Here is a 14,571-nt window from a genome sequence, read left to right as displayed (position 1 = left end):
TTTACGTAAATTGTTATGGCTGTATTGTTTTAAAAACCCAATAATGCTGTGGGTCAAACAGACCCGCGAACATTGGGTGGATAACAAAAACATGAACACCACACAATGGTTAAGTAAGTCCAGTAGGCTACTTTTTAGCTGTGGTTGATTTAGGGCTGTTTGATTTCCTGAGCTGTGAAGCCAATACCCTTCTTTGACGTCAGGCGCGAGACCAGCAGCCTCAACTGATATAGCGCTGCGCATAGAGCCAAACAGCCCATTGAGAGGGAGAAGGGATTCTTGAGCTTTGCGCATTCAGGTAAGATTTGCATTGAATTTGGACGCAAAATAAAACATAGGCTAACCACATTTTACACATAGCGTTTTTTTTTGTGTCCTCGGGTAGGCTAATAATGTCGCAGTAGACTATTCTATAGCCTGTCTATCCAACTGGCGCATGTTCGATTTTGCAATGTCTTCTACGTACTACCTTAGCCTACAATGCATATCCATCTATGACTATAGCCGTTTTATACTCTCGCTGGACTATAGCCTACCCTTGAACATTCAGAATGTTTATGTACATCCATACACCTTGTATTTTGATTCGAACCATCGCCTATTGATGTGCGCTATACTTGTAGGCTACCTGTGTTTGACAGATTAGTCTATATGATAATATTTTACATTTCTTAACCCGTCTGCTATTGTAGGCCTACCGTTGTCATTGATAGCCTAATCGTGCCTATGAAAACCTGCCAGTTTCTCACATAATTGACAGTGAAGTAAGTACTTGGCTGCGTTTACACAGGCAGTCCAATTCTGATCTTTGTTTCACTAATTTACATCAGTTCTTTCATATCATATTTATTTTCATATGCGATCTTTTCACATCCGATATTCTTCCGAGCTGATCAGGTTGGTCAAAAGACCAATTAGTGAAAAAAAGGGCAGAATTGGTCTGCCTGTGTAAATGCAGCCCTATTCTATTATTTGCTATATCAGATCTATTTCTTCTTACATTTCAAGTCTTGTACTGTTGGAACCCGAATAAAGATAGAAGAACTGAGGCTATGGAACAAGATATCGCATATTTCCTGTGTTATTGGTGACATTCTGCTGTAATCCTATGGCTTTCCTTACTCTTTGAGAGATGCAATACTATACTACTATTCATGCATAAAGCAATAATGTCCAGGACTGCCACACGTTTCCATGTGACTACTGCACTGTGCTACACGCTAGGACTTTGCCAATAAGGTAATGGTCATCATCAGTTATCGATAGGTTGGCATGAAAGACAGTTGTAGAGAGGTTGCAGGTGTACAACAGATGTTAGGGTCCAGAGAAATCTCCCTAAACAAGTATGTTTGACCTTTGCCTTATTCAACTTATTTTTCGCCTCATTACAACCTACAGTCAAAGTATGTGAAATTAATAAAAATTGTACTGCTAAATCTCCTAGTTGTACACCTCACGAAATGAAACATCCATCCTAATTATGGTGGATGGGACTACTTGAGCCTACCAATGTCTCCTGCACTTAAAAAAAAAAGATTTCATCCATCAGATTCCAGTGTTGACTCTTGGATGTTGAACAATATTATCTGAAGATAAGTAAAATTGTTGAAATTGTTGCATGTTGTGTTTTATATTTTTGTTCAGTGCATATACAGTGCATTCAAAATATTCAGACCCCTTGACTGTTACGTTACAGCCTTATTCTAAAATGTATGAATGTTTTTTTTCCTCATCAATCGACACACAATAAACCATAATGACAAAGCAAAAACAGTTGTTTTTTTTGCAAAGGTATTAAAAATAAAATACATATCTCATTTACATAAGTATTCAGACCCTTTATCAGTACTTTGTTGATGCACCTTTGGCAGCGATTACAGCCTCAAGTGTTCTTGGGTATGACACTACAAGCGTGACACACCTGTATTTGGGGAGTTTCTCCCATTCTTCTCTGCAGATCCTCTCAAGCTCTGTCAGGTTGGATGGGGAGCTTCACTGCACAGCTATTTTCAGGTTTCTCCAGAGATGAGATCGGGTTCAAGTGTGGGCTCTGGCTGGGCCACTCAAGGACATTCAGAGACTTGACCCAAAGCCACTACTGCTTTGTCTTGGCTGTGTGCTTAGGGTCGTTTGCCCCAGTCTGAGGTCCTTGACGCTCTGGAGCAGGTTTTCATCAAGTATCTCTATACTTTTCTCCATTCATCTTTCCCTCTATCCTGACTAGTCTCCCAGTCCCTGCTGCTGAAAACCATCCCCACAGCATGATGCTGCCACCACCATGCTTCACCGTAGGGATGGTGCCAGGTTTCCTACAGATGTGACGCTTGGCATTCAGGTTTCATCAGACCAGAGAATCTTGTTTCTCATGGTCTGAGTCCTTCAGGTGCCATTTAGCAAACTCCAAGCTGGCTGTCATGTGCCTTTTACTGAGGAGTGGCTTCCGTCTAGCCACTTTACCATAAAGGCCTGATTGGTGGAGTGCTGCAGAGATGGTTGTCCTTCTGGAAGTTTCCCCCATCTCCACAGAGGAGCTCTGTCAGAGTGACCATCAGGTTCTTGGTCACCTCCCTGACCAAGGCCCTTCTCCCCTGATTGCTCATTTTGCCCAGCTCTAGGAAGAGTCTTGGTGGTTCCAAACTTCTTCCATTGAAAAATGATGGAGGCCGCTTTGTTCTTGGGGACCTTCATTGCTGCATAGAGGTTTGCTACCCTTCCCAAGATCTGTGCCTCGACACAATCCTGTCATGGAGCTCTGCGGCTAATTCCTTCAACCTCATGGCTTGGTTTTTGCTCTAACATGCACTGTCAACTGTGGGACCTTATATAGACAGCTGTGCGCCTTTCCAAATCATGTACAATCAATTGAACTTACCACAGGTGGACTCTAATCAAGTTGTAGAAACATCTCAAGGATGATCAATGTAAACAGGATGCACCTGAGCTCAATTTCGAGTCTCATAGCAAAGGTTCTGAATACTTATATAAATAAGGTATTTCTGTTTTTAATTCCTGGTATATTTGCTAAAATGTCTAAAAACTTGTTTTCACATTGTCATTATGGGGTATTGTACGTAGATTGAGGAGGACCATTTTTTTATAATAACACATATGGAATCATGTAGTAACCAAAAAAGTGTTAAACATTATACACACACACTACATGACAAAGTATGTGAACGCTTGCTCATCGAACATCAGATTCCAAAATCATAGACAATATTATGGAGTTGGTCCCACTGCTATAATAGGTTCCACTCTTCTGGGAAGGCTTTCCACCAGATGTTGGAACATTGCTGCAGGAACTTGCTTCCATTAGTGCATTAGTGAGTTTGTGCCCTGATGTTTAGGCCTGGCTCGCATTCGGTATTCCATTTCATCCCAAAGGTGTTCGATGGGGTTAAGGTCAGGGCTCTGTGCAGGCCAGTCAAGATCTTCCACACCTATCTCGACAAACCATTTCTGTTTGGACCTCACTTTGTGCATGTAGGCATTGTCATGTTGAAACAGGTAAGGGCCTTCCCCAAACTGTTGCCACAAAGTTGGGACCATAGAATTTTCTAGAATGCCATTGTATGCTGTAGCGTTAATATTTCGTTAATATTTCTGGAACTAAGGGGCCTCGTCTAAACCATGAAAAACACCCTCAGACATTATTCCTCCTGCACCAAACTTTACAGTTTGGACTATGCGTTGTGGCAGGTTGCGTTCTTCTGGCATCCGCCAAACCCAGATTCATCCATCGGACTGCCAGATGGTGAAGCATGATTCATCACTCCACAGAACACGTTTCCACTGCTCCAGAGTCCAATGGTGGCGAGCTTTACACCACTCCAGCCGACACTTGGCAATGCGCATGGTGATCTTAAGCTTGTGTGCGTGCGGCTGCTTGGCCATGGAAACCCATTTCTTGAAGCTCCCGACAAACAGTTATATTGCTGACGTTGCTCCCAGAGGCAGTTTGGAACTCTATATTTTTGCAACCTAGGACATACGATTTTGACTATCTATTTATGAAAGGGGTAGGACCGCGGGCTGCCAGTTGCCCATTATATATATTGAACAAAAATGTAAAAAATATGTTCCATTTGCAGGAAAAGTGTATTTCTCAAAAATGTTGTGCACAAATTTGTTTACATCCCTGTTAGTTAGCATTTCTACTTTGCCACAATAATCCAACCACCTGGCAGGTATGGCATATCAAGAAGCTGATTAAACAGCATGATCGCTACACAGGTGCACATTGTGCTGGGGACAATAAAAGGCTACTAAAATGTGCAGTTTTGTCACACAACACAATGCCACAGATGTCTGAAGTTTTGAGGGAAGATGCAATTTGCATGCAGACTGCAGGAATGTCCACCAGAGCGGTTGCCAGGGAATTGAATGTTAATTTCTCCACCATAAGCCACCTCCAACATCATTTTAGAGAATTTGGCAGTACGTCCAACCGGCCTCACAACCGCAGATCACTTGTAAGCACGCCAGCCCACGACCTCCAGACCAGTCACCCGAAAAGCTGATGAAACTGAGGAGTATTTATGTCTGTAATAAAGCCCTCTGATTGGCTGGGCTGCGCCCCTGCCCAGTCATGTGAAATCCATAGATTAGGGCCTAATGAATTTATTTCAATTGATTGATTGTCCTTATATGAACTGTAACTCAGTAAAATCTTTGCTGGGCCAGTAACCAAAGGTTGTTAGATTGAATCCCCTAGCTTACAAGGTAAAAATATGTAGTTCTGCCCCTGAACAAAGCAGTTAACCCACTGTTTCTAGGCAGTCATCGTAAATAAGATTTGTTCTTAACTGACTTGTCTAGTTAAATAAATAAAAATAATCTTGCATTTATATTTTTGTTACGTATAATATACTGTATACAGAAACTATAACCACATTTCTCGCTCTCTTTCCTTCTCTTAGCCTTGTGGTAAATACACAATCTCAAGTGGTGATCACTCTTTACTCTGGTAATTTATCGATTGAAATGTCCTTTGAGTTGTAATGAATTACATACTAAAGGGAGACGGCATTGGAAAGTGCTTTAAATCTCCAATATTGATCCATACATCTGGTTTAGCACCATGTCTGCTTCCCAAATGGCACCCTATTCCTTATTTGTGTGTGTGTTGTGTGTGTCTTTTCCAGTGAGCAGGTTTTTCTGGCTAACTTTGAATTTGATTAGGATCCCCATTAGCTGACGCCATGCATAACATCGGCTAATCTTCCTGGGGTCCAACACAGAACTAAATAGACATTACAAACAATTACAATTTACATTAAGACATTTCCAAGTAGACATTGCAGACAATTAAAATACCCGACCGGTAATATATTTAGCATTCAGTGAATGCTCTCTGGGTTTAGTATCTGTCCAGTCATATGGTTGATTGCATTAGATGTTCTTTAGTTTTTCCTTGAAGGTGGATTGACTTTTTGCCTGAGAAATGTGAGCTAGGAAATGGTGATGCTAAGCTTTCTGCCTGACTGTCCACCACTTTATTCCTCCACAGTTCTCCCTTGGCCGATCGGATTGACAGTTTAGGATAGGATGCCCCTTGGAGATCTAGAGGACGGGAATGGATGGAAAAAGAAGACGTCAGACATCAAAGAAAACTACGACTTCAAAGAAATTCTGGGAACGTAAGTGTTCTGACACCACTGTTACAGTTATAGCTACAGTGGGGTCCGGAATGATGGGATCCCTTGATAAAGATGAGCAAAAAAATGACTGTATAAAAAAAATGATACAAATACTGAGATATATTGTATGCTAAAGAAATGGAAAAATGTATACTAATACAATTGCTCAGAGAAATAGATTTTGTTTAACAAGTAATATCAAACATCCCTCCAAAATAGGGGTCAAAATTAGTGGAGAATGACATTGAGCCTTTTTCTATGAGACTGGAGAACACATTGGGAGGGATCTTAGACCATTCCTCCATACAGAATCTTTCCAGATCCTTGATATCCTTCGTCTGCCTTCTTCAATTCAAACCACTGGTTTTCAATGGGGTTCATGTCCGGAGACTGAGATGGTCATTTCTAAATGTTGATTTTGTGGTCAATTAACACATTTCTTTGTAAATGTGCGCTTGGGATGTTGTCTTGCTGGAAGATTCACTTGCAGCCAAGTTTCAGCCTCCCAGCAGAGGCAACCAGGTTTTTGGCTAAAATGTCCTGGTACTTGGTTATGTTCATGATGCCGTTGCACCCCAGGACCAATGGCCTTTTGAAAGAACAATTCATATGCAGAAAATACCTCATCCCTACTGTAAAATATGGTGGTGGATCTTTGATATTGTGGGGCTATATTGCTTCCGTTGGTCCTGGGGCCCTTGTTAAGGTCAACCGATTCATGAACTTTACCAAGTACCAGGACATTTTAGCCAATAAAAATGGTTGCCTCTGCCAGGAGACTGAAACTTGAATGCAAGTGAATCTTCCTGCAAGAAAATAACCCCTAGCGCACATCAAGTCCATAACCACAGACTAAGGATATCAATAGGGCCCTATTAAATCAGTTATTTTTTGCCTCATTCCATTTTTTGCTTGAGTTTTTCCAGGTTTCTGTTTTTCAATCTCAAAATCATACTTTCTTAATAGGAAAAACAAAAAAAAGTGGATGTTATAAGCCCACAACAATGCTTAAACCACACCAGAAGACCCCTTTTGGGGTCTGGGAAAAATCTGACATTTCGAATTTTGGGTATATTTACCCTAGTTCAACTGCACACCAGCAAGGGACCGTTGTTTGGTTAGCAATGTTTCTGTAGCACTCATGTGATTGCAGAGTTGCAAAACAAAAGGCTGGATTGATGCAAATAATCATTATATCATTCTGCCATTTAGGCATAGGCTATTTTGTAGTTAACATTTAAGGTTTTTGGGAAAGCCTTTCCATCTACCAGAAGAAGGTTGCCATTACATTAGCATTATCACTAACGGCAACACAAAGTGGTAGACAAATGCGTGCGCACGCAGTGTCAGAGGAAGGCCCAAAAAATTGTCAAAGACTCCAGTCATCCAAGTCATAGACGGTTCTCTCTGCTACCACACGGCAAGAGGTACTGGAGTGCCAAGTCTAGGACCGAAAGGCTCATTAACAGCTTCTAACCCAAAGCAATAAGACTGCTGAACATTTAAATCAAATGGCCAGCCGGACTATTTGTAAATGTTTTATTAACTCTATTTTCTTAAAACTGCATTGTTGGTTTAAGGGCTTGTAAACAAGCTTTTGTATTTGGCGCAGGTGACATGAAATTTTATTAGATTATTTGATTCCCGTGACTTTGCCTCTTCAGAAAGTTGAAATAAAATATGAATCACTGAGGCTTTTTATGCATCTTTTATGTTAAACTTGGGCAGATGAATGCATTTTCTAATAAATTCAATACATTTAGTTGATTTATCTACGAATTAAAAAAAAAAAAGTATGTTGTTGAATTCCATTTAATGTCTAGATTCCTGGATTCCGTCCGCATTCTCCGCAACGCAGATTTTATAGGGCCCTAATTATCTAGGATCTGGAAAGAATCTCCAACCTCATAAAACATTTTAGAAAACAGCTCCGTGTCGTTATCCTCGCAAGGGGAGGGTGCTTGAAAACAACGGATCAAATATTCTTACTCCTACTTTTAAAATTTGTTATTACTTGTTAAACAAAATCTATTTTTATGAGGAATTGTATTAATATAAAATAACATAATTGTTCATTTTATGCAGTTTTTTGCTTATCTTCATAAAGGGATCCAATAATTCCGGACCTCACTGTATATACAGTAACTCTCAATGCTGGGAGAGAGATGTGCAAGGAGAAGTATAGTATGTTTAGCGTTCCAGAGAGATTAGTGTTCTTGGCCATCATTGTATTTATTTATAGTGTCTCAGTGAGAACAGAGCATAGAGCAGCCAGGACAAATGGCCCAGTAACAGCAGCTCATGAGAGGAGCAAAGAGGGGGAAATGAAAAAAGGAGCCAATGAAAAACAGGGTGAGAAGAATACATTTAATTTCACCAGGAAACACCCTTGAGGTTCGAATCTTCTTTTTTGCAAGTGTGACATGGATGTCGTTCGCGGTAATAACACACACTTGGATGTGATCATGGGGCCAACATTTTTCAACATATTTTGGCCTTTTTCTGTAGCACGGCATCAAGTTGCCATGGATCCATTATGCGTTTACTTGGATGTTCTGAGAACGAGAACCATAGCGATCCTATAATGAAGAAGGAGAACTCCCTTATGTCCTTGAGTAGTTAAATTTAGAATGTGTACTTAAAAATGTATCCTTGTTTGCCTTCCCACAGTGCGTATGTGTACCTTAGCATGTCTCTGCTTGGGGTAGAATGCAATGTACTCTATCCTTCGGGTATAGTGGGTAGATATAAGGTGGCGTGGGCAGATCCGCCCGTCTCGGATATAGTCATTACTGGTCTCTCAGATGCTAAAGGCAAGATGGTCTGACTGCTGCATTACGGTCACTGTCTTATGCGGCCTTATTCAGACCATTGCTCTTCTGTCAATGTGTTTGTGATCAGACAGAGAAAACGTTCTTATGCATTGTTTCATTTTTAAATTTCACATTTATAAAACATTTCTCAGTAGACATTGTAATGTTCCAAACTTTGAAGCGCATATGAAGCCTAGGATCATCACATGATGTTCCAGTCAGTTCACACAAGTAGAGAATATAGAGAATAGGGTGGCATTTGGGACTCAACCACTGTTGGATGGATAAGGAGGTGGTCCCTTACAGTATATCAGACCTGATGTAGCCGAATGGGGAAAGCTAAAGTAAGTAGAGAGACAAGTCAGTCATATACAGTTCCGGTATTACACCATATTTATCCCAATGTTGCATCAACGTGAGAGAAGCAGATCACCACTTCAGTGTTAAACAGTGAACAACAATCTTTATCCAGATATTTCAACCTTAAAGTTGTTAATTCTCTTTTTTTCCAATAACATTGGATAGAGAATTCAATACAGTAATGTGGAGTCTGACAGAATATTGAGATATTATAAAAAAAGTCTTATATAAGCAGGATTTAAGGAGTGAATAACCAGGAGGGTAGCATCGCCTTGTTCCAATGAAAACCTCGTAACCAATCTTCCCTCCCTGTTGTCAGTGTTCCCAGTGAGACCTGGCAGAGAGCAAAATATAATCCCACTGTATGTGTTGACGGAAAGCTCCTTACGCTCCCAGAGAGATTACTGAATTCAGTTTATCCAGGAATTCAGGGTATGGAGTTAATTAATTAATTAGGAAATATTTTATTCGGGTTTTATGGTTTAATCCTGACATTCCTCTTGTGTTAGGACCCGGCTGTTGTACAAACTGTCCTTGTGGACATGTGGGGTTGATAACATCTGGATCTATAAAACAAATTATCATTCAGTGGATGTTGTTTTTATTTGATTTTTGAAATACAGTATGTCACTATGTACAGTGCCTTTGGAAAGTATTCAGACCCCTTGATTTTTTTACAGATTTTGTTACGTTACAGCCTTATTCTAAAATGGATGAAAAATATTTTTTTACCCCATAATGACAAGGCGAAAACCGGTTTTAAACATTTTTGCAAATGTATAAAAAAAAAATAGAAATACCTTATTTACATAAGTATTCAGACCCTTTGCTATGAGAATTGAAATTGAGCTCAGGTGCATCCTGTTTCCATTGAACATACTTGAGATGTTTCTACAACCAGTGGTAAATTCAATTGATTGGATATGATTTGGAAAGGCGCACAGCTGTCTATATAAGGTCCCACAGTTGACAGTGCATGTCAGAGATCTGGGGAAGGGTAACACATTTCTGCAGCATTTAAGCTCCTGAAGAACACAGTGGTCTCCATCATTCTTAAATGGAAGAAGTTTGGAACCACCAAGACTCTTTCTAGAGCTGGCCGACCCAGCCAAACTGAGCAATTGGTGGAGATGGGTTCTTACCTCCCTGACCAAGCCTGATGGTCACTGACAAAGCTCTAGAGTTCCTCTGTGGAGATGGGAGAACCTTCTAGAAGGACAACCATCTCTGCAGCACTCCACCAATCAGTCCTTTATGGTAAAGGGGCACATGACAGCCGGATTGGAGTTTGCCAAAAAGGCACCTAAAGACTCTCAGACCATGAGAAACCAGATTCTCTCGTCTGATGAAACCAAGATTGAACTCTTTGTCCTGAATGCCAAGCGTCACGTCTGGAGGAAACCTGGCACCATCCCCACCGTGAAGCATGGTGGTGGCAGCATCATGCTGTGGGGATGTTTTTCAGTGGCAGGGACAGGGAGCCTAGTCAGGATCGAGTCAAAGATTAGCGGAGCAAAGGACAGAGAGATCCTTGATGAAAACCTGCTCCAGAGCACTCAGGACCTCAGACTGGGGTGAAGGTTCACCTTCCAACTGGACAACGGCCCTAAGCTCACAACCAAGACAACAACCTGTGGAAATAGTCAAGGGGTCTGAATACTTTACGAATGCACTGTAAGTGGCATGGAATTATGCCTGATCATATCTGATGATGACTGATCATCTAAGTTCGTTTGTTGAACATTGTGAAAAAATGTATTATATCTATGTATTTTCCTGGTCTTGAGTGGGACACAAATGTGACAAAACAAGTTTCTGTGGAATGGATGGTGAGTTTAATGTAATGAATTGCTCTTTGTTTGAAACACACTCAAACTGTGGGAAGATGTGGTAGTGTTGTTATGTGACTAGGACCAGACCAGAGCACCGTATTGAATCATAGTGTGTTAATAAGAAAAGGAGATACCTAGTCAGTTGTACAATTGAATGCCTTTTACTGAAATGTGTCTTGCGCATTTAAACCAACCCCTCTGAATCAGAGAGGTGCAGGGAGCTGCCTTAATCAACATCCACGGGGAACAGAGGGTTAACTGCCTGGCTCAGAACGACAGATTTGTACCTTGTCAGCTCGGGATTCGATCCGGAAACCTTTCGGTTACTGGGCTAATGCTCTGAACACATGGCTACCATACCCAGGTACTAAGTGTTAGGAAGAATAGCATGTTACATTGTAAACTATTGTTTCTTTTAAAACCAAACTCTGCCCACTGGGCACGTCACGTCATTTCAATGTGGAAATATGGGTCATATTTGGTTGAGACGTTGTTCAATGAGATTTAAACCTTTGATTCACCCACTCAAAAAGACAGCCAGAAATTTGTTGAATTCCCAATGTGTTATCACTGCTTTCAACCATCTAAAAGCACAACCAAATTCCGATGAAAAAACGGTCAGATTTTTGGTTTAGTTGTCATCTAAATGTGTTATCACTGCACTTTCAACCACTTAAAAAACACAAAGTTGAAATGGGAATACAATGTCAGATATTTTGTATTTATACAACAATTTAATGTGTAATCACTGTTTCATCTTATAGCACAACCAAATGACCGGGACTGAAGTTGAGATTAGATTAAAAGTTCATAGTGCAAGATATCAATGATGTTCGAGATCCTGCACAGATTGTTTTAGCAATTGTGAAGATCTCTCCACAGACCTGCATGCTATGTTGAACATGCACATTTTCTATGATTACATAGGAAGACATTTATAGTTACTGTAGGCTAACCTCAAAATGTGTCCATGGATGTGCTGCTCATTTTACGATTGAATAAATACTGCTACATTCATTTGTAAGAGCCTTAAATTTGGACTATTTACTATATTACAAAAGTTGTTTGGCTGTCAACGCAACCATATATCAACATTAAGGAGATGTATCTTTTGTGCTACTGACTTTAATTCCAGTTTGTCTACAAATGTATATATTTTTTATGTTGGATTCACATGTCTCTCAACCAACAATCTAATTTTAAGACTAAATCTAATCAAACTTTAATGTTTGATTTACTCCTATTCTTTACCTTAGATTTTTCATGAGATGGAGATTTGAATCCAACATATCAATTCTACATTTCTAGACAAAATAGGATTTAAAGCCAGACTAAGTCTGTGGCACAGATGGAACTGTCCAAGCAGAAGATATAGCTCCTTCAAATGTTAATGTTTGGTTGCGGTGACAATCAAACACAATTCAATATCCAGTTTGTCTACAAAATAATATATTGATATGTTGGATTCACGTCTCCAGCTCAACCTGTAAGGACCAACGCTGGAGATGAGAGGCAGGTACGGGGAGTTGACATTTAATACGGAACAGACAGGCAACAAAACAGGAACAGCGTCAGCACACGGGTAAACAAGGACATATGACGAGTAGTACTGCAGTGGGGAACCAGACAGATATAGGGGAGGTAATGACAGAGGTGATTGAGTCCAGGTGAGTCCAGTAATCGCTGATGCGAGTGACGGGGAAGAGCAGGTGTGTTTACTGACGGTGGCAGGAGTGCGTAATGCTGGGGAGCAGGCGTGACACATCCAAAAAGTTAAAGAATAGGACAACTGTTTCAACTTTAAATGCACTTTAAATAATATTTGATTTAGACCTATTATTTACCTTTGATTTTTGGTTGAGAAGAGTTGAATCCAACATATTAATGATTAACTTGAAGATTAAATTTGAAACCAACCAAAGCTTGAAACCCTAGGCATGTATTGTCTCTTTTTAGTTGAACCCTGGGTTGAATTGAAACGAAAGCTGTTGATGACTTTGCAAATGCTATATAGGCCTAAATAGTATCATTGTTGATATAAGTGATAGAGTACGGTCACATGTAATGTTAAACTGACCCTTTTGAATGACTTTGATAGCGACAGTGAATATATTTAGTTATTAAGAGATCTCTCAATAATCATTCTCACGATTGCACATTGCTAGTACTCAGTGACAAATATCAAAACTAAGCTGGGCTTGGTTAAATCCCTGGATGGGAGACCAAATTAATAGCTGTAGATGGATCAACTCTCCAGGAAGAAGTGCTGCCAGCCTGTAGTTTTTTTTCTGATAGTGGATATAACATTGTTTCAAAGATACAAATTCAACATTTTATACAAGGTTTGTCTTTGTTGAAAATGGGTTACAATGATGGCATAATCCTGTGGTTGAAATCCCACCCTTAAAAAAAGTTTATAATTATTTTCAAATCCAATGTATTTTTCACATAGGTTCCATGTCACAATACATTGACAAATTACATTTGAAATAATATTGATTCAACCAGTTTGTGCCCAGTGGGTGTTCTCTGGGTGTTCTCTGTGTTGTCTGTTCACACTGCTATGCTTTATCTTGACCAGGTCGCAGTTGCAAATGAGAACTTGTTCTCAACTGGCCTACCTGGTTAAATAAAGGTGAAATAAAAAAATAAAAATAAAACATTCACAGTGAGTATGGAAATAGTCATGTAAACACCTTACTCTGTTTATCTTAATCGGCGTAAGGTCAAAATAGAAGTAAGCATACACCGATTAAAACATTTGGTTTTCTTAATCTGCATTTCAGCGGTGTATATGATCTGTGTATATGCCAGCACCGGTAGCGCAACCCTCCCTCTTATGTGCGAGTGAAGTGGCTTCGGAAAAACTTTAAGTATGCATCTTAGAAATAGTTATCACAAACTTTATATGTCCAAACTTATAGTTAAAAAGGTTTGGCAAAAATAACATGGTCACGGTGGTAGAACTCTTTTTTTGATTGCTGATTTTCAGCATTTATCAAAAGTCAGATCAGTAGGCTTTTTTAGAGGTGTTCATGTAAATAGGATTATTATGGAAATCTTTCTTGCCAAGAATGTAAACATTTTAGACAAACTACAGTGGGGCAAAAAAGTATTTAGTCAGCCACCAATTGTGCAAGTTCTCCCACTTCAAAAGATGAGAGAGGCCTGTAATTTTCATCATAGGTACACTTCAACTATGACAGACAAAATGAAAAAAAAATCCAGAAAATCACATTGTAGGATTTTTTATGAATTTATTTGCAAATTATGGTGGAAAATAAGTATTTGGTCACCTACAAATAAGCAAGATTTCTGGCTCTCACAGACCTGTAACTTCTTCTTTAAGAGGTTCTTCTGTCCTCCACTCGTTACCTGTATTAATGGCACCTGTTTGAACTTGTTATCAGTATAAAATCACCTGTCCACAACCTCAAACAGTCACACTCCAAACTCCACTATGGCCAAGACCAAAGAGCTGTCAAAGGACACCAGAAACAAAATTGTAGACCTGCACCAGGCTGGGAAGACTGAATCTGCAATAGGTAAGCAATTTGGTTTGAAGAAATCAACTGTGGGAGCAATTATTAGGAAATGGAAGACCACTGATGGCCAAGACCACTGATAATCTCCCTCGATCTGGGGCTCCACGCAAGATCTCACCCCGTGGGGTCAAAATGATCACAAGAACGGTGAGCAAAAATCCCAGAACCACACGGGGGGACCTAGTGAATGACCTGCAGAGAGCTGGGACCAAAGTAACAAAGCCTACCATCAGTAACACACTACGCCGCCAGGGACTCAAATCCTGCAGTGCCAGACGTGTCCCCCTACTTAAGCCAGTACATGTCCAGGCCTGTCTGAAGTTTGGTAGAGAGCATTTGGATGATCCAGAAGAAGATTGGGAGAATGTCATATGGTCAGATG

The 14,571-nt window shown here is 40.1% G+C and overlaps 1 protein-coding gene across 3 annotated transcripts in view; it reads left to right on the top strand.

Moving 5' to 3' along the window:
* The first annotated feature begins 222 nt into the window (after nt 1-222).
* LOC139370882 (calcium/calmodulin-dependent protein kinase Ia) overlaps nt 223-14,571 on the top strand; it is a 57,537-nt gene continuing 43,188 nt past the window's right edge. The window contains exons 1-2 of one of the 3 annotated variants that reach the window (XM_071110736.1): nt 223-298; nt 5,510-5,639. In XM_071110736.1, the coding sequence (XP_070966837.1) occupies nt 5,548-5,639 (92 nt within the window). In that variant the 5' untranslated portion in view covers nt 223-298; nt 5,510-5,547. Of the gene's footprint in view, nt 299-706; nt 765-4,939; nt 4,967-5,509; nt 5,640-14,571 lie in introns of those variants that run through there. The other 2 variants (XM_071110739.1, XM_071110738.1) reach the window with 2 other exon arrangements.

The sequence above is a fragment of the Oncorhynchus clarkii genome, chromosome 17, assembly GCF_045791955.1.
Source record: "Oncorhynchus clarkii lewisi isolate Uvic-CL-2024 chromosome 17, UVic_Ocla_1.0, whole genome shotgun sequence".
Taxonomy (NCBI): domain Eukaryota; kingdom Metazoa; phylum Chordata; class Actinopteri; order Salmoniformes; family Salmonidae; genus Oncorhynchus; species Oncorhynchus clarkii.
Note: the sequence above shows the minus strand (reverse complement) of the source record. Positions and strands in the feature narration are given on the sequence as shown.